The sequence below is a fragment of the Lontra canadensis genome, unplaced genomic scaffold (assembly GCF_010015895.1).
Source record: "Lontra canadensis isolate GAN:19392208 unplaced genomic scaffold, GSC_riverotter_1.0 scaffold1, whole genome shotgun sequence".
NCBI classification, from domain to species: domain Eukaryota; kingdom Metazoa; phylum Chordata; class Mammalia; order Carnivora; family Mustelidae; genus Lontra; species Lontra canadensis.
In genome coordinates, this window is record NW_022630995.1 from 34,127,466 (window position 1) to 34,154,035 (window position 26,570).

The 26,570-nt window shown below is 44.5% G+C and overlaps 1 protein-coding gene across 2 annotated transcripts; it reads left to right on the plus strand.

Moving 5' to 3' along the window:
• The first annotated feature begins 8,616 nt into the window (after nucleotides 1-8,616).
• Nucleotides 8,617-19,374, plus strand: RBM47 (RNA binding motif protein 47). Of its 2 annotated transcripts, none has more exons than XM_032852885.1 (4): nucleotides 8,617-9,773; nucleotides 10,627-10,833; nucleotides 13,436-13,644; nucleotides 18,225-19,374. In XM_032852885.1, the coding sequence occupies exons 1-4, from the start codon at nucleotides 8,648-8,650 to the stop codon at nucleotides 18,456-18,458; spliced, it is 1,776 nt and encodes a 591-aa protein (XP_032708776.1). In that variant the 5' UTR covers nucleotides 8,617-8,647; the 3' UTR covers nucleotides 18,459-19,374. The 2 variants fall into 2 exon arrangements, with proteins under 2 accessions (XP_032708776.1, XP_032708783.1); XM_032852892.1 differs by having other exon boundaries at nucleotides 10,630-10,833.
• Nucleotides 19,375-26,570: the final 7,196 nt, after the last annotated feature.

Consider the following 26,570-nt stretch of genomic DNA (forward strand, 5'->3'; position numbering starts at 1 on the left):
CAAGTGCCACGCCTTCAAATAGCGTGGGGTTGCTGGTGGGGATGGGGGGAGGGGTGGCAGTGGGGAGAGCCTGTGCTGGAATCTTGAGCTTACTATTCCGGCCTCCAGGTAAATTCCAGATAGTCTGCCTCCATTTTGAGTGGAACTCCTTTACTGTTTTCCAAACCCTGAGGTAACCGGAATGTCCCAGTGCCAGAGGCCTGCCTGGTGGTGGGAGTGTTCTCTGTTGTTTACTCTAATGGGTGGTGGTAATGTGGGCCCAGGGCAATATGATAACCACTCAGGGTGAGGCCAGACCTTGGCAGCTTTCTGCAGAAGCTGGCCTTCGATATTTTCTGCCCTTGATTTGTGGCATTAAATGTTACTTCATCCTGGAACCAGTCCTCTGAAATGGGTGCTTTCACTAGAACCATCCTGGACCTGTGGGCATGGAGCTGAGGTAGTTTGCCTATATGACAGTGATACCGTCATGATTTGAAATCCTGTTTCTTTGACTCTGAAGTCTTCACTCTTCTAGAATCTTCCATTATGTATTTTAATATATTGTACGGTTTATTTTACCAGTCTGTGAGGCCATGCCTAAGAAGTGACTGTCAGGAAAGACAAAAATGTTGTGATACAAATAAGGGACATCAAAATAGAAAGCTAATCACAAACAGAGATAGAATTACCGCTTGGATAAATACATTCTAAAACCTTCCACTGAACTAAGTTCCAGCCGTTGCTGGAAGACACTGCTTACCACTGTATATGATCTTCAAATTGCCGTGTGTCCATTTGTCAGCAAATAAAACTCTCCTGTGAATTCCAGATTGCACATTAATCTCAGGTACATAACGTACGTGCACACACGCACGTGCACACACGCACACACACATACACCCCCACAGCCGTGAAGCAGAGTTAACTAGTAGTTTGGATAGTTCTAGAGTATACACACTCTGTTTTTAATCCTAGGTAAAGACTGGTTGGCAAACATAGGAAATATTTTCCCAGTACCGTGGTATTCCTCGCCCTCTAAAATGTCCCAGTTCAAAGTTAAAGTCCTCCCAAAAGATACTCTGAACCACTACTAAGAATTTAAATCCTTGATTTATGTCTGCATTAAGTCTGAGTTAGCCCTGAAATTTTATTTTACCCTGACAAGCTCAAACTTGGCCTAAAACAAAGACAACAAAAACTCTGGCTAATAGGTCAGAATAATGGCTGGATTTGAAAATAAATTCTGTGCTGTTTTATATGCCCAGCTGTGAATAAATGTTTCACATATATTGCCACGTTTGTAAGCCAGCAGCCCTCCTTGAAGACAGAAGCATTTTTAGCGTGTGCAAGGATGGCATTATTTTGGGATGGTCCTGCCTCAGGGGACCTGGCATCCGTGTGGATGACTGGACCCTTTGCATCCAACACAAGTCTCTTCAGGTTCCTTCTGGAAAAGTCTCCTCAGACTGCTGTAGCCAAAGTTTAGGTGCAAAACAGGCTTACACTTGGATGCCTGGGCCGCATTGCCAGTGGAGAATTACACTGCCAGACAGCTTACCTGCTAGGAATGGAATCTGGGAGAATCTGGTACACCAGTCTACACCAGAACACGCGGGCTTGGCTTCCCACACTAACTGGCTTGAGGTTGGCCAGGATAAGCACTTGTTTCCCCGCACACATAAGACTCCTACACAGAAGCAAGAGTCTCATCTCAAATTCAATTTTTTTTCCCTAAGTTCAAATTTCTTCTAACAGTTTGTTTTGTTTTGTTTTTAAGATTTTATTTATTTACTTGACCTAGAGAGAGACAGTGGGAGAGGGAAAGGAGCAGGGGGAGGGAGAAGCAAGCTTCCTGCCGAGCAGGGAGCCTGACCTAGGGCTCAATCCCAGGACCCTGGGACCACGACCCGAGCCGAAGGCAGATGCCCCATGACTTGAGCCAGTGACTCAAATATCAGCTCTGAGGCTCATGAACTGAGAATCTGCTTAATCTCTCTGTGCCTCAGTTTCCTTCTCTGTAAAGTGAAGCGCGTAATAATGCCCCGTACAGATGTGGTGACGGTTAGAGCAAGTTAACGCATTAAATAAAGAGTTTAGCACACTGCCGGGCACATAATGGGTGTTTAAGAAACATTAGCTGTTTTTGGCACCATTTTAAAGATGAGAAGATTGAGGCTTAAGAGGTTAGTTGGCTTTCCCCACGGTTCACAACTGGTAACCAGAGGAGCCAAGTTTTGTCCCTAGGTCTCTGCTAGACAACCCAAATCAGACTATCCGATCTATTTTAAAACTGTCTTATACTGGGGCACCTGGGTGGCTCAGTGGGTGAAATGTCCAACTCTTGATTTCGCCTCAGGTCACGATCTCAGGTTTGTGAGACTGAGCCCCGCACTGGGCTCAGCGCTGAGCCTGCCTGAGATTCTTTCCCTCTATCCCTCCCTCCACCCGCTCTCGCTCTCTCTCTCTCTCCCTCCCCCCAGCCAAATAAATAAATGAAATCTTTAAAAAAAAAAAAAAAAACTATCTTATATTGAATGGATAATTCTGTGCCACTTATCCAAATTTTTGTTGTTGTTTTTACTCACACGGTTCAGCCTATAAAGTGTACTTATTATTCATCGTGTCCACGTCTCTACTACAAGAATCTTGTTATTCAAAAGATGGTATTTTTCACTACTCAGACACCCCTCCCAAAAAACACACATGCATACATACACTTCCACCCTTCCAAAGAGGGTATTCTAAACTAATTTTTTAAAACACAATAGTGACGGTGGCTATGCCTTTAACTTGGGAAACGATAGCCTTATTAGAAACAAACTGTTAATAATATTAATAATTAGTAATTAAGAGGTACAGCTCTTTTAAAGCAGTCTCTGGTCATTGAGCACAAATACAAGATGCCTTCATTCTCAGCTTTTTGGGATGTGTAGCGTAATTCTCTAGTTCCATTAACTCCAAGGCAGGCTCCATGAGAACGAGGTCTACCTGTAGCTGTCACATAGTAGGTGCTCAGGAAATATTTGCAGAATGAATGAATATAAATGAACTTCTGTGTTTGTGTCTCTTAAGAAATTATTTGGGGCATCTGGGTGGCTCAGTTGGTTAAGCGTCTGCCTTCTGCTCAGCTCATGATCTCAGGATCCTGAGATCAAGCCCCACGTTGGGCTCCTTGCTCAGCGGGGAGTCTGCTTCTCCCTCTGCCTGTGTTCCTCCCCCTGCTTGTGCTCTCTCACTCACTCACTCTGTCTCTCAAATAAATAAATGAAACTTTGAAAAAAATATTATTGTGCATATATAAGTGTTAGAAGCTGAGCCAGCCACCTTCACCAGCTCTCTCTTCTTCTAGGTCTCAGAAACTTGGCTACATATTTAAAGGGCAAGTAACTTAGACTGAGGACGGGAAAAGGCAGATCAAGACGACCTTCTTTGAAATATGTTAGAACTTAAAAGTTGGTCCTGAAATAAAGTCGTTGCTCAGCCTAGGACACTGAGGGAGAAGTGATTGTAATACTTAGCGGTAGCAATCTATGCTACCTACCCCCACTGATGTTCTCTGTGCATCTTCTAGAGCAGAGGTCAGCATACTTGGTCTCTACCGAGCCAGACAGCAAATATTTTAGGCTTTGCAGGCCATATCATGTCTGAACTATTTGACTCTGCCGTGGTACTACAAAAGCAACCACAGCTAATATTTCCTTTAAGGGTATGGCTGTGTTCTGATAAAATTTTATTTATAAAAAACTAATGGCAGGGGCGCCTGGGTGGCATGGTAGGTTGAGCCTCTGGCCTTCGGCTCGGGTCATGGTCTGGGGTTCTTGGAATCAAGTCTCACATCGGGCTCTCTCCTCGGCAGGGAATCTGCTGTCCCATCTCTCTGCCTGCTGCTGCTATGCCTACTTGTGATCTCTCTTGCTGTGTGTCGAATAAATGAATTAAAAAAAAAAAAAAAAGCAACTAATGGCAGGCTGGATTTGGCCCATGGTCATAGTTGCCAGGCTCTTGGTCTAAAGCTGGTCTAATTGTGATAAGTCAGGTATTCTGTTCCGTCTCTGAGAGAAGGGTCGTATTAGCCGTATAGTACTGTTTTTTAAGGCATTAAATAAATCATATATCTCTTTTATATATCGAAGCCTTTGGCCTTAAAAATTCGTTGAGCAGCACACCATATAATTAACGATAGTACAATAGACATAAAGATAAGGAGAATGGAGTTTGTAGACAAGATTTTCGTGAATGTGTTAAACTTCCTCGTTGTGCTTTTTTTTTAAGGCCTCTAATGAAATCCTAATTTTATGGGATTTTTTTTTTTTTTGTCCCTTTGGCATCTCTGAGCTTTCTCACTTTCTTTTTGAGTTTTTTTTTTAATTGTGGTAAAATATACATAACAATTAACCATTTTAACTATTTTTAAATTCTTTTTAAGTATACAGTTAAGTGGCATTAAGTCCATTCACATTGTTGTGTAACCATCACCGTCCACCTCTAGAACTTTCTCATCATGCCTAATTGAAACTCCATAAACACTGATGCTCCCTTCTCCCGTTCCCTATCTCCAGACAACCATGATTCTACTTTCTGTCTCTATGAATTTGTCTGTTCTAGGTACTTCATATAAGTGGAATCATACAATATTTGTCCTTTTGTGCTGGGTTATTTCACTTAGCATGATGTCTCCATGGTGCATCCAAGTTGTAACATGCGTTCTAATTCCCTTCCTTTTCAAGGCTGAATAATATTCCACTAAGTATACCTACCACATTTCATTTGTCCTCCCATGCATCCAATGGACGGTTGGGTTGTTTCTACTTTTTGACTATTGGGAATAACGCTGTTAGGATCATTGGTGTACAAATACCTGTTTGAATCCTTGTTTTCAGTACTTTTGGGTATATAACCAATAGTGGAATTGTTGGATCATATGATAATTCTAGGTTTAAGCTTTGAGGAACCACCATAGGGTTTTCCACAGTAACTGTACCATTTTACATTCCTTCTAGCAATGTGAAAAGGTTCCAGTTTTCTTCACGGTCTTGCTAATGCTCATTTTGTGTTTTGTTTTGTTTTTTATAATAGCCATGCTAATAAGTGAGAACCACTGTGGTTCTCATTTATTCGTAGGTCAATGTTTTTAGTTAGTGTAAAAGACAGTTCATTTAGACATTACATTCATCAATGTCTGGTGCAAATTAGTGTGTGTGTGTGTAGATGCTTTCATTCCTCTCCTAGTTCCAAAATTCAGTGAGATGACTTCCAGGAATATATGAACAATAAGATGAATAATACAAATAGCTAAATTCAGGGCACCAGGTATATAGAAGAGTAAAAAAAAAAAAAAAAAAAGACACTATAGCCGAAATTAGATAAACTTGAGATTGTGTCATAATGTCTTTGATGATTACTAAAATTGAAGTGGCAGTTTTCATCCTGAACTTCCTAGTGGCCAAAGAAAAAGGGGAAAGAGGGACAATAACACGATTCATTTATTCCAGATGATGAAAGTTCGGGAAAAAAGACTTCTTGGCTTATAGATGTAAGAAATAAGCTATAACAATTTTAAAGGAAGTGGTTTTTAAAAAAAGAGTGATTATATTACTGACCCCATCAGATTTCAAACTGAAAGCAAACAAAAATTTTTATAAAATTAATGGAATTGCCACTGGAAATGACTCTCATAGCCTGATCCTTATAAGACTTCTCTCAGTGTAAAATGGTCATTTCAGAGTAAAATTAGGAAAACACAAAGTCAGCTCTGCTCATCTCAGAGCAATAGGGTGTCTTCCTCTGGACTTTAGTTAACGTTTTATGTAGCACAACATATAAGATCTTGTATTGCCTCATACATGTTTATGTATGTCCTGGCATTTCCTTCCCAGGTCACAAATTATAAACACATACATGTTTGTACCAATAGTTTTCTTAAGAATATATCCTTCTCTCCCTTTTGAAGTAAGGGAAGAGCTTCATGTTCAAATCTGATATTGAAATTTCTGTTTCAGTGAGAAACTACAGGAACAAATGTATCATTTTCAAATTTGTAATAGAAAAAAAGACTTCATGATAAGTGGCTATGTTGTCAAACCAGTCTCAAGCACTTAAAAAGCAAAAGAAATAAAAGATAAGAATAGAAGCCATATGAAACAGATGTTTTTAAAGAACTGAGAAAGTGAGGCGCCTGGGTGGCTCAGTGGGTTAATAAGCCTCTGCCTTCGGCTCGGGTCATGGTCTCAGGGTCCTGGGATCGGGCCCCGCATTGGGCTCTCTGCTCAGCAGGGAGCCTGCTTCCTCCTCTCTCTACCTGCCTCTCTGTCAAATAAAGAAATACTTTTAAAATATATTTAAAATATTAAAAAAGAGATATTAAAAAAAGAAAAGAACTGAGAAAGTATCAAATTACCCTGAAATTGAAAGACTTGGGCTAGGGATGCCTGGGTGGCTCAGTCGGTTAAGCAGCTGCCTTTGGCTCAGGTCATGATCCCAGAGTCTAGGGATTGAGCCCTATATCAGGCTCCTTGCTCAACGGGGAGTCTGCTTCTCCCTCAGCCTGCTGTGCTTCCTTTCTCTCTGACAAATAAACAAATAAAATCTTAAAAACAACAACAACAAAAAAACATGTAATCTGGCTCCAGGGGCCACTCAGTTCCCCACGAAATCATACTGCCCCTTGGTGTTAATGGCAGGTGAACCAAGAAAGTACTTGTTCAGCCAGCTGGCAAATTAACATCTCAGATTTCTGTCGTGTCCCTCCAATTTCTTTTGTGTGTGTGTGTTTTTTTAAACGATCAAACTTACATTAATTATTCTTGAAATTTCCCTTAATATTCTATACGGTTTCTACTGGTGAATTTTTACAGATCATGCTCCAGATTCCTGCTGAATGATGAAACTTTATGCCATTAAATAATAAATATGTTTTTACAAAGAGTTTTTGAGAATCTGGAGGGATGCTTATAAAATGAAGCAAAGCAACAAGATGCAAATTTGTTGGAAGCCAAGCTCCATCCCCACCCCCTAAAAAATCATATTAAAAAAAATATATGGGAGAGTTTAATTTTGGCTATCATTGGGTAGGAATAACAGGAATGATTTCTTTTCCTGCTTTTCTTAATTTTCCATAAAATTTACCTGAATACTTTTGTAGCCCAAAAAATGAAATAAACTTCGTTCTTTAAAGGACCTTTTTACAAAAGCACGGCACAAAGCCCCTAATGATAACCTTACTGTATAGTTAAAATCATCTCCACAGAGCCCCATTCTGTATGAGCGAAGGTGAAATGGTTTACACTATTGTATATGGATTTATTTTGTAAGGTTTATTTGAGAGAGGGAGCCTGCCCATGCGTGCGCATGCACTAGTGGGGGGGAGGGGCAGAGGGACTCTCAAGTCCTTGACTCCCCGCTGAGCATGGAGCCCCATGCAGGCTCCATCCTACAACCCTGAGATCGAGACCTAAACCGAAATCAAGAGTAGGATGTTTAACCGACTCAGCCACCCAGGCACCCCGTGGCTATTTAATTTTAAGTTAACTAAAATGAAGTAAAATAAAAAACTCAGTTCAACAGTTACGCTAGCCCCCTTTTAAGTGTTCAGTAGCCACAAGTGGCTAATGACAGCTTTTCCATCCTCACCGAAAGTTCTGTTGCACAGCACTGCTTTCAAAGAAAAAATGTGGCATTGGGAACCAGGTGACTTGGAATCAAATCCTGGTAGGAGATGACTCTTGGCTGTGTGAAATGGGCAATTTACTCAACCTCTCTGAGCCTACAGACAAATTAGGAGTAATAATAATACCGCTTTCCATGTAAGGAGATTAAGAAAATCGGGAATAAGATAATGCGTGTGACAGTTCCCTAAAAACCCATACTGTGGCTCACAGGATTGTAGCTGCTTCAAAACCCCCCCCAGTTGAACTTAATCTAGCTCTTTGTAGACCGATTCCAAATCCATGCATGGTTCCTATCCAAACTTTTACCTAAATGACACCGTAAAAATCCGACTTACCAGCTCCTGCCACAGCTCCTAGGCCACGTCCTTGGCAATGCTGATGTTCCATTTCTCTCTTGGAAAAAGCTTCCGCACATGGCTCTCTCCTGTAGAATAACACCTCCTCCAAGTTTTCCTTGACAACTTAAATGCACTGCTCTATGTCCATTCCTAAAGGACAAGATTGTCTTCAAAACAAAACAAAACAAAACAAACAAAAAAACAAAGAAAGAGCTTTTGTCTCCCCAGGAAATAAATGGGGTAAAATGCTATCTAACGAAAAGGAAATCAGTCTGAGTTGACAGTGCAGGAGTTGAGCAAAAGACGTTCCCATTTGCTGCAAGAACGTGAGGTTTTTCACTCCCAATTACAGCAGGTTCTCCGTGCTTCAAAGCTGTTGGGGGTACTGATTCAGCGGAAGTCCTTACTCGTTCTGATTTTTTTTTTTTTTCCCCGAGTCCCTTCTGGTTTTTCCGGCAAAACAACTTGGCTAATTTAGACTCTGTTCGAGCTGCTGTATTTATTTCTCATCTAACCACCTGCTGGTTAAGGCGTGAGTCTCACAGGTCTTAAAAGAGTGAAGTAGCCAGGTTGAGGCTCGAGGCGGTGCGGACTCCACACTCACCCTGCCTTCTGCCTCCTCCCCCCAGGTCTCCTACAGCCGTGGATGCCTTTGACATTATGACTGCAGAGGATTCCACCGCAGCCATGAGCAGCGACTCGGCCACCGCGTCCTCGGCCAAGGTGCCGGAGGGCGTGGCCGGCGCGCCCAACGAGGCGGCGCTGCTGGCGCTGATGGAGCGCACGGGCTACAGCATGGTGCAGGAGAACGGGCAGCGCAAGTACGGCGGCCCACCGCCCGGCTGGGAGGGCCCGCACCCACAGCGCGGCTGCGAGGTCTTCGTGGGCAAGATCCCGCGCGATGTGTACGAGGACGAGCTGGTGCCCGTGTTCGAGGCGGTGGGCCGCATCTACGAGCTGCGCCTCATGATGGACTTCGACGGCAAGAACCGCGGCTACGCCTTCGTCATGTACTGCCACAAGAGCGAGGCCAAGCGCGCCGTGCGCGAGCTCAACAACTACGAGATCCGCCCGGGCCGCCTGCTCGGCGTGTGCTGCAGCGTGGACAACTGCCGCCTCTTCATCGGCGGCATCCCCAAGATGAAGAAGCGCGAGGAGATCCTGGAGGAGATCGCCAAGGTCACCGAGGGCGTGCTGGACGTGATCGTCTACGCCAGCGCGGCCGACAAGATGAAGAACCGCGGCTTCGCCTTCGTCGAGTACGAGAGCCACCGCGCTGCCGCCATGGCGCGCCGCAAGCTCATGCCCGGCCGCATCCAGCTCTGGGGCCACCAGATCGCCGTGGACTGGGCTGAGCCCGAGATCGACGTGGACGAGGACGTGATGGAGACCGTCAAGATCCTCTACGTGCGCAACCTCATGATCGAGACCACGGAGGACACCATCAAGAAGAGCTTCGGCCAGTTCAACCCGGGCTGCGTGGAGCGCGTCAAGAAGATCCGCGACTACGCCTTCGTGCACTTCGTCAGCCGCGAGGACGCCGTGCACGCCATGAACAACCTCAACGGCACCGAGCTGGAGGGCTCGTGCCTCGAGGTGACGCTGGCCAAGCCTGTGGACAAGGAGCAGTACTCCCGCTACCAGAAGGCGGCCAAGGGCGGTGGCGTGGCAGAGGCGGCGGTGCAGCAGCCCAGCTACGTGTACTCGTGCGACCCCTATACGCTGGCTTACTACGGCTACCCCTACAACGCGCTCATCGGGCCCAACAGAGACTACTTTGTGAAAGGTTAGTGGGGGCTGTTCTGCGGGGGGGGGGGGGGGGGCGAGAGCCGCATGGCCCGGGCAGCGTCAGGGGTGTTGTGGCTATAATTTGCTGAGCTGCTAGATGGGCTCCTCCCCGCTACTCACCCACCCTCCTTTGGGTGTAGGTTCTGGGATCTGTTCTTCACAGGCACGTAGGGCCTTTGCTTCCATAGCATTGGGGGACACGCAGGTCGTTCCTCTGTATGGGATGAGCCCTAAAATCACGGGGGCATGCAAGCATTTTCTTGCACACTACCTTTGCAGGACCTACCCTATCTGGGGCTAGTCCGCCAGTGTCTGGGTACTTAGGTTAAAGCCTCCTTGTGAAATTCATCTTTAGGATGTTGTTGGCGTGGCGGTGGTAGTTAACTTACTCGCTAGGGTAGAGTGAAACCAGGCATTACACCGGGAAACCAATACCTAGGTTCCGAGTCCCGCTGTCATCAGATTGACTGGCTGTGTGACTTTCATCAGTCCCTTGACCCTCCCTCCGCCAGTTTTCTCACCCACACGATGAGGAAGGTGAACCAGCAGATCCCCTTCCAGATATAACATCTTTGCAGCTGGGGAATGTTGTTCTTTATTGAAGTTGCAGTCACAGTCCTAGGAACTTGCCGCGTAACTTCATCTCTTGCATGAGTGTAAGTGGTTAGGATACAAATCTAGGATAGAATAGAATGTTGGAAGCCTCTTACCAGCTCATTCTAGAGCAGCTTACACACCACCTCCAACTAGACTCAGGGCAAACACTGGAACACCGAGAATCTTGAGTTAAGATCTGCCTCTTGTACCATCAGCTGTTGGATGCTCACCATTTTTTGTGTTGTTATTCCAAGCAGGCAGCATAAGAGGCCGGGGTCGAGGTGCAGCTGGCAACAGAGCCCCAGGGCCCAGGGGTTCCTACCTCGGGGGATATTCGGCTGGCCGTGGTATATATAGCCGATATCATGAAGGGAAAGGAAAGCAACAAGAAAAAGGATTTGAGCTTGTGCCGAATTTGGAAATCTCTGCTGTCAATCCCGTTGCCATTAAACCTGGTACAGGTCAGTATAAACCAGAGATAGCCTGCATCCACTCAGCCGAAACCCCAACGCTATCCTTGAAGTGACCCCAAGATTTCCTCGGGCTCCTTCATTGACACGTGCATTCCTCTTCTCACAGGCAGCCAGAGGTCAGGCAAAGACTATGGCCTCCTGAGCCGCTTTCTCTAGAACTTAAGGGGCTCTTCTACCTCGGATCATGTTCAAGTCAAACTTTCCAGTGGTGGGTTTTTCTAATGGGTGTCATCAGTGGTTAACCTGTTGCTCAATCTGTGACCGAGTTGGAGTGGTGAGGAGGGGTAGCAGAAGACACAGAAAACTGGGAGGCCCTTCTGTATCTTCTGCTGGCCCAAACTGTCTTCTCCCTCCTCAGGCCTTTTGCTACACCAGCAGTCAGCAGCCACAAGGTACGGCTGATCCCTGGTTCCAAGAGTTGGTGGAAAGGGTAAAAAATTTCTTCGGGAGCACAAAACACAAGCGTCCCTTGTCATGGTCTTAGAACAAGCCAGAAAACCTGGGAACAAGGCAGCTTAAAATGGCAGCTGCTCATTGATAAAATGGCAGTTGCTCGTTTTTTGGATTCTGATTCCCAGCACTCCTCTCCCCATCTTGCTGGAGCAGTAGATCGGGGGTAGGGACACTAATATAATTCAAGCCAGAAACCTTGAACTTTGCTTTCACCTGCAAGCCCCACAAACCAGTTTGCCCATGTGACTAGTGCCCATTGGTCAACCTAACAGGAGGCAGGTCTTCTTTCTGATCCAAACTTGTGCAGAACTCGAATCCCAAGGGCAGCGTAACACCAGCTCACACCACACAGGTGTCCAAATGTAGGGAAGCCTCATTCATGGACAGTCAGAGCCATCCTCCCCCAGCCCTCTTCCTGGTTTCAGGGAGGGCAGATTGGAAAGCTCTTGGAGAGAATCCTCCCTTTAAAGCTCAGTTGCTCCAACTTTCTTCTGGTTGAGGATTGTACACTCCTTTCCCTAGCTAAGAGATACCAGGAATCTGCATTGCCACGTAGGGCTTAAATGTGTTTTCCCAGTAGAGCTTCCTTTTGATAATCTAGCAGTTTTTATTTATTTATTTATTTATTTTTGCCTGTGAAAAAGTGTTGCAAATTCTCCGTCAAGTGACTCCTTACACTGGATTTCCTTATAAATGCCACTGACGCTGTAAGTGTGTTAAATTGATCATGGATGTCCCTAATGCCTTAAGACAGAGCCTAGATGTGGGAGCTGTCACTTCTTCCTGTTAGAAAAGGGACTCCTGTTGGCAAGTTGTGATAATTTAAGATTTAATTAGAGAAAAGAGCTTTTAAACCATCTTTAAGCATATAGTTGTGTCCTGGGGCCTGACATAGAAATTCCTGCGGGCTGACAGCCAAAACAATCCAGAGTTACTCAGTAAAATCCCAATGTAGCTTAAACTCCTAATCACCTCAGGTCCCCATCCCCATGGCCTTTCTAACTCATCCAGAAAATTAGAACTTTATATTTTAGGAGAAACACCAGGGCAATGCTGAAATACGTGACCACAGACCCTGTGATTGAAAAGGCAGGTGAAGGATTTGGTAAAAGTTTTAGGTCCATTTTATTGAAAGATTGTACCGTGGTTTAGCCTGCAATCATTTGTCTCTTTACCTTATGTCAAGTGAGCTTGTAGTAGAATAAATATACCTACAGTTGTAGAAAAAACGTGAAAGCCCACTCTGTGTATGCATTTTATATTCTTGCTTACCCTTCAGCACACCCATACGTACCATGTACTCAGACTCCTCCAAAACCAGAGCTAGAATTTTTTCCTTGTACCTGTCTTTATTAGATGTCGGCATTTATTACCTGCTGTCTGTTTGAGCCCTGGTTAAAATAGGGACTTCACTCACTGATCACATCTTTGAGTTGGCGGGGCCCGTCCCCAAACCAGTCACTCTGCCTGCTTCACTGCTATGAGTGGACATTAGAAGATGAGGGAATTTGCCATTTTTTATTAAGTATTTTTGCTTGAATCAGTAATGCTGAAAGCTAAAACAGAGTGGGGAAGGCATGCAGAGACCTCTGAATTCCCAGAAGGAAACCCTCAGCAGTACCTGTTTCTTAAAACGTGAAAGTGAAAGGGTGGCAGGTCTGGTAATGAGCCGGGTGGGGGATGAGGGCGGGCCAGCTCCCTCTCATTCGCACCTGGTGGGGCCTCGAGCCTCTGATTTCATGTTTCACTCTGAGCCTCTCCTCTCGGTCAGAAGGCCCTTGCCTGTGCTGTAGGAAATCAAGAGTGGGATTCCAGATTAGAGTTCTCTGTAGAGGCAGTAGGAAAAACTTTGGTGCCGACACCTAACTCTGGAGATCTCTCCGTGAGCATCTGTTGGGAGACACCATTGGTCCCACGTGGTTCCTTCTGCAGGATGAGCAGGGAGCTAGAGAGCATACCTGCCAGCTCCCCTCTCTTCCTCCTGGGTCATGCCTTGTTTTACCTGGCCTCAGGGAGCATTAGTTAGCCGGCGAGGCCCATGACCACCACACTTGGCTTTGCAAAATAACAAGAAAGGACGGATCTCCCTCAGGGACTCTCAAGCGACACACGTTTTCCCTTGTCCCTTCTCTTGCAGTGGCCATCCCTGCCATCGGGGCCCAGTACTCCATGTTTCAGGCAGCGCCAGCCCCTAAAATGATCGAGGACGGCAAAATCCACACAATGGAGCACATGATCAGCCCCATCGCCGTGCAGCCAGACCCAGCCAGCGCCGCCGCAGCCGCCGCCGCCGCAGCCGCCGCCGCTGCCGTCATTCCCGCCGTGTCCACGCCGCCACCGTTCCAGGTAGAGCTCTGGCTGGGGTCCTCAACGTCCTTGTGGGAGGCCTCCCTTCTTTAGCATGGATTCGTTTCCCGGTCGGCAGGACAATCAGCTGTGTGCCCCGCTCTCTGATGAACCCTGGGCGATGGGAGAAATGGGTCCTATAAATCATGTCAGGACAGAAAAATTCAAAATCCTAATTGTACTACCCCAAGGTCATCACCGGATTAAAGATGGGAAGCCATATGCAAAAATGACACACGTAATTCTTCACAGTGTCATGATATTGTACATACGATTTTTTTTTTTTTTTTATGACGCTGGGTAATTTTTAACTCCTGTTCTTTCTGCTAAGGGGCTGACTCCCAAAGTCCAGGGAGATAGCTCACGCTTTCACATTCCAAATTGCAGTTCAAGGAAGATTTTTTTCTTTTTTTCCCATTCTCTCTCTCAGGGTGCCTGGGTGGCTCAGTCGGTTAAGTGTCTGACTCTTCATTTCAGCTTGGGGTCGTGAGATCGAGCCCCACATCGGGCTCTGTGCTCAGAGCAGTCTGCTGGAGACTTTCTGTCTCCCTCTGCCACTCCCACCCTGAGCTCTGTCTTTCTCTCTCTCTCTCTCTCTCTCAATAATTTTTTTTTTTTTTTAAATACAGTTCTCAGAGCACGGTGGGTTAAGCCTCTGCCTTCGGCTCAGGTCATGATCCCAGGGTCCTGGGATCCAGCCCCACATCAGGCTTCCTGCTGGGTGGGGGAGCCTGCTTCTCCATCTCCCTCAGCCCCCATCTCATGCTCTCTGTCTCACACTCTCTATCTCAAATAAATAAATAAAATCTCTAAAAAGTAAAGTTCTTCTGCCCCCTTCTGTGTATAAATATTTCAACATATATATCCATATACAGTGTGTGTGGAGAGAGAACTGCCTGTAGAGATAGAGATCTATGAAACGTTACAAAATGTGTCCTTAACCCTCTCCTCCAACCAGACCCAGCTGTTTCCATTCCTCCTCCTCCCAGTTCAGTCTCACGGTTCCAGCCTCCTTCCCCACCTTTGCTCACAGCTTCTCTTCTCTGTGGTGTCTTCAGTCTCGTGACTTCTGTGGAATCTTCCCCATCCACCATAGCCTTGGAAATCCTGTCCCCTGTATGTCTCGTTACCCACGTTACACCTTGGCGAATGATTGCCGCTTTGTTCTGTCGCCCAACTCATGAAGCTCCTCTAGACTGAGAGTCACATCTTGTATTTTCTTTTTACCATCAGTGCAGAGCACATAGGGAATACCTATAGATGATACGTCATTCTCCTGAACAAAAAAAAAAAAAAACAAAAAAATCGTGTTAAAGCTGCTTTTCATGAGGCTCTCAAATACCTTTTTAGTCAAGAAGCACGGACACCCAGGCTGGGGGTCTCTTCCCTAACTGGGTCAGAACTATCCAGGGAGTATGTTTACACAACAGATTCTTAGACTCGCACCTTAAAGACTCCCACTGGGTAGAACTCGGCTGGGGTTCTAGAACCCATTGATGCTGAGATAGAGCCAGACTGGGGGACCCATCACACGGCCCTCATGTCGCTTTTGCCCTCGCTGTGCACAGTCTTTCTGTGCTATTCAGAAAGGGTCATGCCAGTTGAAGTATATTCCTGTGTTGGTGTGTCGTCAAGCCTTCCTTGAGTCTGGACTTTTGAAAACCCGGAAAAGGAGTAAGTCGTAAATGACTCACACTCTAAGTGGCAACTGAGCGTAGCTACGGCTTGTGGCCTGACTGTAAATATCTACAGTAACCTCCAAATAGTATTTAGTGGAATTCTGGCAATAATGTCAGATTTCCCTTACTAAGAAACTCATGCACTTTTGTCCGTGGCGCGTGGTGTCCCAGATTCCAGTTCTCGTATTCACCGTCCCAGGCTGTTCTCAGTCTTTCATCAGTCTCGACTCCGTGTTGCCATCAGGGTCTCTGTTCCGAGTCTTTGCTTGTGAGTTTGTTCATTAGACAGTGATGATCAGTTTATTCTGATGAAGATTCCACCCCCCTCAACCCCGTCCTTCAACATATCTGGAGCTATTACTTTTGAACTCGAGAATGACTTCTTTGTGTATGAGTGGCCTCCGTGCTCACCCACCAGTCTCGGTCCTCTGCATCCTCCCTCTGAGTTCTTTGACCCTGGGCTCTCTGAACGTTTGGCTCTCTGTCCCTACCCCTGTATTCTCTGCCAAATTGCAGCAGCAGAAGGAGCATTTTGAGCGCTGCTGATAGGTGACTAGAACACTCTTCCGAGTGGAGCCACACTAGAAATCTGCTCCCAGCATTACTTCCAGAACCTTCCTGTGGAACACCTTCGGTCGTACTCCTCTATCTTGCACATGCTCAGGGATGTTCCTGCTCAGCCATTTTATATTCTCCACTTCATAAAGGCTTTATAAGTAATTGAAGAAAACATTTACTGGCATAGACCTTTTAAAAATTTATTTCTCGAGGAGTTCTCAATCTTCACAAACCTCTGGTATAAGTAGAACAGGGATAGGCATTTCCCCTTGATGAGGTCTCTTCCTCTCCTCCTTCCTCCGCCAGCTTCCCATGCTCAACCCTTCCAGGCCTAGGTGTTGAGCTCGACCTTAGCACATGGAGAGGTTTCTCTCGGATGTCCCCTTCCCTGCAATTTCATCCATTTATGCATTTGTCACTGAATATATGTCTGCCCATTGGGAAAAGAGTGCTTGTGTCTTGCTATAAGGCACCATCTTCTCAGTTCTGAAGTTTCTCTCTTGCCCATGAGATCTTTGCTGTTTTAGTGTTGTAGGAGATGAGCTAACACAGGGCTAAAAGTGCAGGCTCCAGAGTCACCATTCCTTTGCTTAAAAGCTGTGTCACCTTGTGCAAGTCATTTAACACATCAGACCTCTCCGTATAATCATAGTACCAGCTTCATTGGTGGTTGGGATGATTCCAGAACATCATACAAATAAGGCACTTAGAATAGTGCCCAGCAGACCACAGTCCCTCGGTTGTTACTATCATTTAGTATAATTATTATTTTGGTTACAGTGGAAAAAATGGCTCTTTGATGGTGAGTCGCCTTTGAACGTAATTTTATGACTCTCATTTGCAAATTTTGTTAGGGAAAGATAACTAATTCCCTTATAAAAATCCAGGAAGAACTCATTTTTAAAAATTGAATTCTCCATTTCGTATATCCCGAATTGTTTATTTTGAAGATGCATGAAGACAGAGAGGCCATATAGGCATTTACTGCAGGGTGCCGTGAGGAACGTAAGGCATACTAGGTATTTGGTTAAGCGTGTGTTTCTTTCACCGAAAATCCCCCTTGCCATAAAGCATCACACAGAACTGGTTCCAGAGCAAACCCTTTGGGAAATACTGAGCTGCAGTCTTTACTCTTTACACCTGTTGGCTCGGGAAATGTAGCATGTTAGACGAGAGCAAGTAGCCGGGACTCTGATGGAGCCTGAGGTGGTGTCCGCGGTAAGGAAGCTTTAGTGAGTGAGCTAGCCGTTCCCTACTGCCTTCTCCTGCAGAAACTCCTCCTCATCCTTCAAGACCCAGCTCAAATGTCTCTGCTTCCAACATTGCTTTCTCCAACTTCCCAAGTGAGTTGGTTCCTTTTCTGAGCCTCTACAACCATCTGCACAGTTGACCTTGAGGAATGCAGGGGTTAGGTGTGCCCACCTCCCCCCACCCTCCACGCAGTTGTACATAAACCCACATGTAACTTTTGATCCATCGCAGCGTAACTACTGACAGCCTACTGTTGACTGGAAGGCTTCCTGATAACATAAACAGTCGATGAAACATACGTTCTGTATGTTACGTGGATTAGGTACTGTATTCTTACAGTAAGAAAGTCATAAGGTAAGAAAAATCATAAGGAAGAGAAAATACATATAGGTACTGGGCTGAACAGTGGGAAAAATCCACATGGAAGTAGACCCACTCAGTTCAAACCCTGGTTGTTTGAGGGTCAACCGTACGCGTCGTGGGTGTCCTATCTTAGGTGAGAGATGGTCGAAGTCCTCAATGACACCTGCTGAAAATTGTATGTGGTTGCAGGGTTTTCAGGTCACAGCTTCCAAAGCTGCCCCTGTGGAGATCTGTACACTGGGTTCCGTAACATTGTCACAGTCAGTTGTCCTCTCCCGTTTTTGAAGCACCGTGTTCCTTCAGTTAAGTAAGAGTGGAGGCACTGGCATGTATTTTATGGACCATATTTTTAATTACAGTGAGATCAGCTGAGCAAAGGGTAGATTCCCAACTCCCTTGCCGCTGGAAAGGAATGGCAAGATGGAAGATTCCAAAGTATTTAAACTTAGCTTGGCAGTTCTGTCGCTTTGACAGTTTGAACTCAAGGAGCCTTGACTTGAGGGCGCAACATCTCCAGCTTACCTTAATGGCCCTTACCACCTTCCCTTACAACAATTATTTGTTTTACCCGTCTGCCTCCTTGCCCTGAGAATGAAAATGTCTGCCTTCACCTCTTCCTGTCCCCTTCCAGCCCCCCAGGAATGGGAAGAATGAGTCCATGGGTTGACTCCATGGGAAGGGCACCATGGGCGCGGTCATTAAGGGGCCTTTCTGTGTCTCCCCCCTCAGGGCCGCCCAATTACCCCCGTGTACACGGTCGCTCCAAACGTTCAGAGAATTCCCACTGCTGGAATCTACGGGGCCAGTTACGTCCCGTTCGCTGCTCCGGCCACTGCCACGATCGCCACACTACAGAAGAATGCGGCCGCTGCCGTGTACGGAGGCTATGCGGGCTACATACCTCAGGCCTTCCCCGCCGCTGCTATCCCAGTGCCCATCCACGACGTCTACCAGACATACTGACACTGGCGAGGAGAGTGCAGGCAGACCACAGACTACCCCTGAAGGAACACTTTACTATTTATGAAGAAAGAACGTGCGGCATTACCGCACTCATGAAACCTGAAAGTGAAGAATGTTATCCAGTATCATCCTGAAAGATTTTATATTCATGAAGTTTCCACTAGTTGTTGTTGTTGTTGTTGTTGTTTTTTAAAGACTGTTTTCCACTTAGCAGACCCTGTTCATACATTTCTAAGAGACTCGCGACGGTTCGTGCCTTAATACCATCTCTCAGAAATTTGTACGCCGTTAGTATATTTGTATAGAGGTTTTTGTTTTTGTATTTTTAAGGATATATTTTCAGTATGAAGGTTATTTTCTTAACTCCTGCACTCCAGAGATTTCTATTTTGTAGTACCTTCAATAATATATCAACTATATATGGAAAAGCACACTTGAGCAGCTAGGGAACTATTTTGAAAAATATATTCAATATTTAAAGATACAAACAATAGTGCTTTAAAATACTACATAAAATGTTATTTTAAAAGTTATACTGGAAAGTGCAATTTTAAAGTGAGTAGAATCTCTGTTTCAGCTGGCATTAAGGAGGGACGGTGTTACCATGTGTTATCTATGACGGTTCTGTTTTTTTTTTGTTTTTGTTTTTGTTTTTTTTTAAAAAACACTCGATCTCTCCTTAAGCCCACGTTGAGAAGACTTGTCACACTTCTGAGTCCAAACACTGGAAAGCTCTCACCTGCCACATTACCCTGTTTCCCGTTTCTTCTCCATGTGTCTTGCCCTCCCTACCCCTCTACTCATTCCTTCCTTCCTATCCCCACCCCCACCTCTGAGTCTGGCAAGTCTAGGGCAAATGAATTACTCTGATAGAGAAAGCATTGATAGCTTTTATACTTCTGGGTTTTGTGGGGGTTTTTTTTGTTGTTGTTGGGGGTTTTTTGTTTTGTTTTGTTTTGTTTTTTTTAGTCTTGGTTGGGGAGGTATTTCCAATAGCAGAGTATGCATAAGCACAAGATTTTAATAGTTTCCATAAGATATCTTTGCATAGTTATTTAATTTCTCATATAAAACCTTAGTTCCTTTTCTAACGCTTTTATCTTATTCATTTTTGAAGTATGAGTTTATAGAGACAGTGAATGTTATTGTCGACAAGGCCCCCAGAGACTCTTGTCGCAGTAAGTTATGCTTCTAGCTGACTTATCACAGACAGCAAAATGTCTGTGGTCGTCAAGGGTGTTGGTAATACTATGTTTATTGAGTAGGGCTTTCCTCCATTGCTGTGCACGTGGTAGGTGAGCTGACTTGGGACGTGCACATCCAGGAGGAGGAGGAGAGACCTGTAGAAGTTAAAAGATAGCCTGTACATAATCTAATGCTGGTTTTTAGTTGTTTTATGTTGCGGAAGTTCATGGTATAGAGTTTAATGCAGAGTGAAACCGTTTTATGTCAATGTTATTGAAAAGTTTTATTATTAGGAAGTTAATGTATTGTTGCAGTGTTGCGCCTGTTTCCAGGCTTTTGTTCAGCAGAGTGAATGTAAAATACAGTAAAATGTTAAGATTGTCATCTGCTTTATGAAATACATCAACTTGGAACTTTTTTTAAAGGCTCCATCAAGGAATTGAGCTGTGCAATAGGTAGCAAGGACACAGTTGTGTGTTTATGTCACATTAGAGATCTATAAAATCTTTGAACTCACTGAATTTTTGCTAATGGCTGAATTCTTATTTATGGATTAATAATAGGATCACGCCTTTAGCAAATATTTTAGTTTTGTCTTAAATTTTAAATTAAGAAACTCCCAAATGCCTTTTCCCTCCCCCTCATCTTAGGGTGGGATGAATTTTTTATATATAAGCAATATTTATTTAACTATTCTATAAAATTATTGAGTGCCTACCAAGGCCTTTAAACATTTCTAACATTTCTTTCCATCGTTCTTAAATGACATAAAATGATTGTGCAATGTTCCTGATGATGTACCCAGCAAGCTGCATCGAACCTTTCGGACTGTGTCATCCAACTAAATACAATTTGGATCAGATCCTCATCCCTTGACTTAGTGTGAAAGAACTCCTTCCAATGAAGGATTGTCGCAGAGGTTCACTGGATGAGACTCTGACCCAGCGGTCTTACTGTATTTTACATATACCTGTAAATTATTTGCAAGAAAAAAAAAAAGATAATGAGAAGAAAAGAAAAAAAATTGATATCTCAACATGGCAACTACCAAACTACCGTAAAAACAGATTTTGGTGAGCCTGTTCTCTATGGTCTGTCTGTTTCTGTTTCAAAACCATTTCACATACACTACTGAGGTAAGTTTATAACTTGAAATGTGAACTTTTTTTTTTTTTTAGGGTTAAGAACAAACTATATAAATATTAAAAAAAAAAGCTTTAGTGTTCTCTGTTTTCAAACATGTTAGCAGTTTAGTTATCTTTAGTTGCTTTGTATTTGAAAAGCTTTTAAATTTATTTAGATCTTCCTCCATTTACAATACATTCTTAGGATGTATGTAGTAAATAAAGCTTTCTTTAAAGCAGTTTCCAGACCTTATTTTAAATTGTGTTTTCTTTATACTGATTTTTTTTTTCCCCCCTAACAAGACCAGAGAAACCCTTACAAAGTGGAAGGAAACAACTAGTTCAGTATTTTCAGCCAGAGTAACCAACAAGTTACTATCACGTTTTTGGCTTGGAATTACAGTGTAGATGGGTTTTAAGTAAAAATTATGAATTATCCGTATCCTCAGACTTGAGCTTAGGTGGTTGAAGGCTAATCACCCAAATTATATTCAACATCTGGACTTGGGTAGGGTGTGGCTAAGCCTGTCACTGCTGTCAGTCCTCAAGTTTATGATCCCAAGAGCTCCACACTCAGACCTCTAAATGGAGGCCACTGACGAGACACTGAGTTTGTTAGGTGATCTCGTGAAAGTGCTGGGCAACCTGAAGGTCCATCACGGCATTCAGAAACCAAAGCCTTGTGTTCCTCATTTTCTCGGTGCACAGCAAGGTTAGCAGGAAGCCTGCTTCCCTTTTCTCTAGAGAGCATCACTAACTTCAGACAATATCCATTAGCAAAGCCAGTCAAATGATTCAAGGGCAGGTGATGGGTTGTCAATGGAATTACTTCTAAAAATCTTGCCCCATGTGGCTTTACCATTGATTAAGAATTTTACCTTTCAGTCTCAGGCAGTCTGGCTTACGGCCTTCCTTCTCACGTTTCTAGGAATAAGTTGTTGCTTCCTCTTAAAAAGATAAAGCCCTTTTTCAGAGGCAGGAGGGGCTGCCGAACGTCCCAAGATGGCAGATGGTTAGGCAGTCTTTTCAAGGGCAACAAGATCTGCTGATTTCTTTTTGTTCTAGGAGAAGAGTACAGACGCCCTGCAAATTACAGAATCACAGTTTGATCTCATTAGAAAAAGAATAATCGTACAAAATGTGTATCACTCCTCTACTAGGTGCCAGGTTGGCTCTGTGCTGTAGCAACCACAGCTTGAGCAAACCCACAAAATCTTGCACAAGTAGAGCTTGCATTCCGCAGGGGGAGAACACAGACTGAGCAGATAAACAGCGTGGTGAGCAGGGACAAAAGTTACGATTACGTGACTCATTAGGCTTTTTGGCTTCCATAATCTCATGCGGACCTCACAATAACTCAGGGAAGTAAGCAGGGTGACTGGCCAAGTTCACACAGCTGACAAGGACCTGGACTGCAGTCTATGCTCAGATTCCACGTCCCAGATGCTTGCGAACAGTACACTGACTCTGGAAGTGGGTAAAACCAGTCACGCCAACATCCCACCTCAGAGCTCAGAGAGAGAAAAACAAAGCTTCTCTATAGTGCAGTTTTCCATTGGGTTCTAGTATGTTTCCATAGGCGACCTCTTCGCTTGGGTGAGAACCGAAGGCTGAATGGCTGAAAATGCCTCTCTCAGCCTGTAAGACCTCACAGCTCTAAGTGGAGCTGCCGGAAATGTCCACACTGGGAGACTGAAGGAATTCTACCTACAAGCCTGGGCCAGAGATGATAGAGAAGACAAAAGAACTATCATAGGAAGTTAGCTGCACCCTTCTGATTCTTCAGTGGAATAGGTGCCCCCTTTTTTATTCCAAAAGTATCTGTCATGACAATATACGTAAGCAGTTACCTAGTTGAAAGTCAGAATGTTAGGAAACAAAGCTCTGGTTTGTCTTTTCTAGTGAAGGATAATCCCAGGCCAGTCCAACATTCATTGGGTTCTGTTACCTAGCGTATAGACAGTGTGGGGTGTGTTTTGTTAGCTGTAATTGACCTTCCTGGCTTATCAAACTCTAATATCAAACTCTAATATCAAACTCCTTTCAAGGATATTAGGGGGCTTGACTATTGAACAGAAATATATAGTATACTACTTCAATTATTACATGATATTATATCTTTATTGTAAAATCTTCTGGGCACTCAGCTTCTACCAGAGTTGGTTTTGTTTGGTTAACATGAAATGTGACATTTTGGCATGGCTCTTTTGATGAAATGACATTTTTGACACCATGACCCTTAAAAAAAAATTACATCTTCAGCTTTTAAAAAAATGACCGGGTAGGATGATACAGACGTACTCACTTTATCCTTGCATTCCAATCACTTTCCTGACACATTCCCCATCTCTGACCACCCCAGGTCAAGGGCAGGATTCAGCTTTAATACAATACCTCATTAGGTTTAGGAGACCTCCACAAAGGGTTTTGCTTCAACTTCAAGTTCTATGCTGTCAGACTGGATACAGCCTTTTTTTCTCTTTTCCCTCTTCAGTCATCCCTTTCTGGATACTCAGTATTCCTCTGTCTCTTAACTTCTCACACCAGTATACCTGGAAAAAATCTGGTTGCCCTAAGACTTGTCTTTGTGGGCAAGCCCCGTGGCTCGTGGAACAAGGCTGGGTTTGTAGGCCACCTCCCTGGGGGGTAAAACCCCAGCTTTGCTACTTACCAGACACGTGACTTTAGAAAAGACACCTCGCCACTCTGAGCACCAGTTTCTTAACTGGTAAAATAGACATACTAGTCCAGACCTCAACAAAGTTATTGTGTAAATCAGGTGAATTAATGAATCTAAAAAAGCCTAGTTGTTGTAGGTACTCAAGAAACCCATTTCCTTCCCCTTCCCCTGCAGGGTGAATGCATTCTGCTTTATTAACTCCATTAAGCCTTTCCATTTTACCCCTTTTGATTCCTCTTTGTTTTCATTGGTTTAGTAACCATTTATTGAATGTTAACTGTGTGCCAGCACAGCGTGAGGTACTGGAGAGACACCAGCCAACAAAACTGACTCTGTCCCAGGCGTGGTAAGATAGGGTCACAAGCCCTCTGATGTGGGGTGGGGGCGGCCCCACAGGCTTGGGCAGGGGGTTCAGAAGGACTCAGGGAAAGAAGTGGCATCTGAGCCAAGATCTACAGAATGAGTAGGAGTCAGGGCAGCTGAGCAGAAAGAAGAGGGAACAGGAAGTCGCCACCAAAAATAAACGTGGAATTGTCAGGTACCCGGAACAAGCTGAGTAGGGCTGTCTGTCTTGGAGAAAGAGAAAGGGTGTGCAGTAAAGAAACTCGACCTCTGTTCCATTCAGCATTAAACAGGGTTCATGGGCCTGTGTTAGCTGTAAACTGGAGATTTGGCCCGTAAAACAAGGAAGTGAGAAGAACCCTAAATCGTTCTTCCTCAGAGTTTTGAGTTCCAGAAAATGGCGGCGCCCTGCATTTACTAAACTGCGGAGAAACAGAGCTTTCTCTCCATCGACAGCACGGTGCCTCTGAACACTGGCCCTAGTGGGCAGCTCCTGCCATTCTGTCTTCCTGGTCCCGGGTGATGTCCACCAACCTTGAGCTCATGGCGCAGAGTTTGTAGGGCAGCCCAGGCTCTTAGGGCTCCCCACCTTCTCCTTCCTCAGGTCCACTTTCCAGTCTTTGGACCCTTCCTCCCTTTTCTCTGAGAAATCAGACTGCAGCTACATGTGCCAGACAGGGATTCCCCACTTTCCCCCTGGCAGCCCTACAGACAGGCGGACTTCTCAGCAAAGATGAGGGAGGCCTAAATTTAGTTCTCCCCAGGACTGTGAGGGCAAAGGAGGGTTCCACGGAGAATCTTCCAAGCCTTACTGGCTTCCTCGGGGGGCTTATATTTTCCTGTGACTCTGTTCCACACAGTTATACCCACAATCAAATGGGACACCAAACCCTGCATTTGCAAAAAATATGACCTTTCCTGAGCTAATTTTTAGCCATCCCTCTTTCTTGGCTTGCTCTACTTTGTTTGTCAAAAATCTTCATTAATGATTAACCAACCACGAGGCTTAAATAGGCCTTAGTCATTCTGAGGCAGGTAAGACAAGTTGCTGAAGTCCAGTTGTTTCTGAGGTGACCTTGCTAGGGGGCCCTGGGTCAAGACATTTTGAGCTTATGGTAGGTATTATGATAACACTGGGCCAGGCCACTTTACTTTTTGCAGGGAATTTTCCTCTCTGTTTTCAGGGCCTTTATTCTAAAGAGTGGTGGCACCAGGAAATGCTATTTCTACCGGCCTCACCAGCTTCACCCCAACCCTGATTCAAATACGGCCCCTTGAGACTTTCTCAATCTTACATAAGGTGCTAAGTAAACCCAGCTCCTGACAGGCACTTAATTTCCCCTTTCCAAATAAGATGCGCCCCTAAGAAATTCTGGAAATGTGGCCGAGTCTAAATGGGCTTCAGCATTTCTAGAAGGAAGCATTCAGAGCATAAGAGATGATAGAGAAAATAATCTATTTTGCATCATTTCCTAACACCAAAGTGCAAATATACTCCTGCCCTCTGTGAGTATTTCTTCCTGTTACTCATTTTCTTTATGCTTGGAAATAATGTTAAAGACTTAAGAGGGTGATCATTCAGCAAGAAGTAAGAAAAATTTAACAGTGTGATGAGTTCACAGTAACTTCTATGCTGATCAAGTCATGTAGTTTACATGGATTTTTAAAACGTTATTAAAAATAATGTAGATCTAGAATTGTGCACATATCACATATAGCTTGAAGAATGTCAGAAACAGTATATCCATGTCACCAGCATCCAGATGAGAGACATAACCTCCATCCCAGAAACCCCTATGGCCCCATCCAGTCCCCATCTGCTCCCCAAGGGTAACCACCACTCTGACCTCTAACAACATAGATTAGTTTCACATGGGTCATTTTTCTCATACTTGAGATCACTGCTACTATTAAGCAGGGAGGCAGAGAGAGCCTTAATAACTTTCCCCAAAGTCACATAGCTGGTAAGTGAAGAGTCAGAATTTGAACCCAGATTATCTAACTTCAGACTTGGGGACAAGGGTTTGTATCTGGGTGGGTAGTGGGGTTGGGGGCTAATTATCATATACCCAATTTGTAAGGACTTAATTTGTTTCTTCTAGAAGTTTACACTATTTCCTCATAGTCATATCACCATAAAGGTCATTGGAAAGGAAAGAATAAAAACCAGCACACACAGCGGAGGGTGGGACAGGAAACCTTTAGGAGTTCCTGGGCCCTGTGGATTGTCCTTTTATTCCTCGTGGCTCCAAATCTCTTGCACTCCAGCATCTCTTGTATCAAACTCCATTTCCAGAAAGGGAAAGAATGAGCTAATTCACTCAGGGTTGGGCATTTTTCAGTAAGGGCAAATCCCTTGTTCAATAAACTGAGGAGTAAAGTTCTCTTTTTGGCATTTAAGGCTATACCCAGTGGGATAAAGAAAATAACTAAGGATCAGGAAGGTCCTCCAACTGCCCACGACCATGTACCACAAAGACATCCCAGAAGGGAGCTCAGCCTAGGAATTCTGAGTTGCCAGGGGCCAAATAATTAGACCTTTGGAGAGTTAATTGACTAATGTTAAGGACCAATGGCCCACATATGAGACATACTGAATAAAATCCTGGAAAGACATGCCGCTCAAGGGAACATCTTTATTCTAAAATGGTAATATTATTATCAGCATACCTTTGAATAGCATTTCACTGTCCACAGAAGGCTGTCTTCAGCTCTATGTCACTTGACCCTCAGGACAATCCCTAAGACAGTTACAGAAGACAGGCCTCTCCTTCCTGCTCT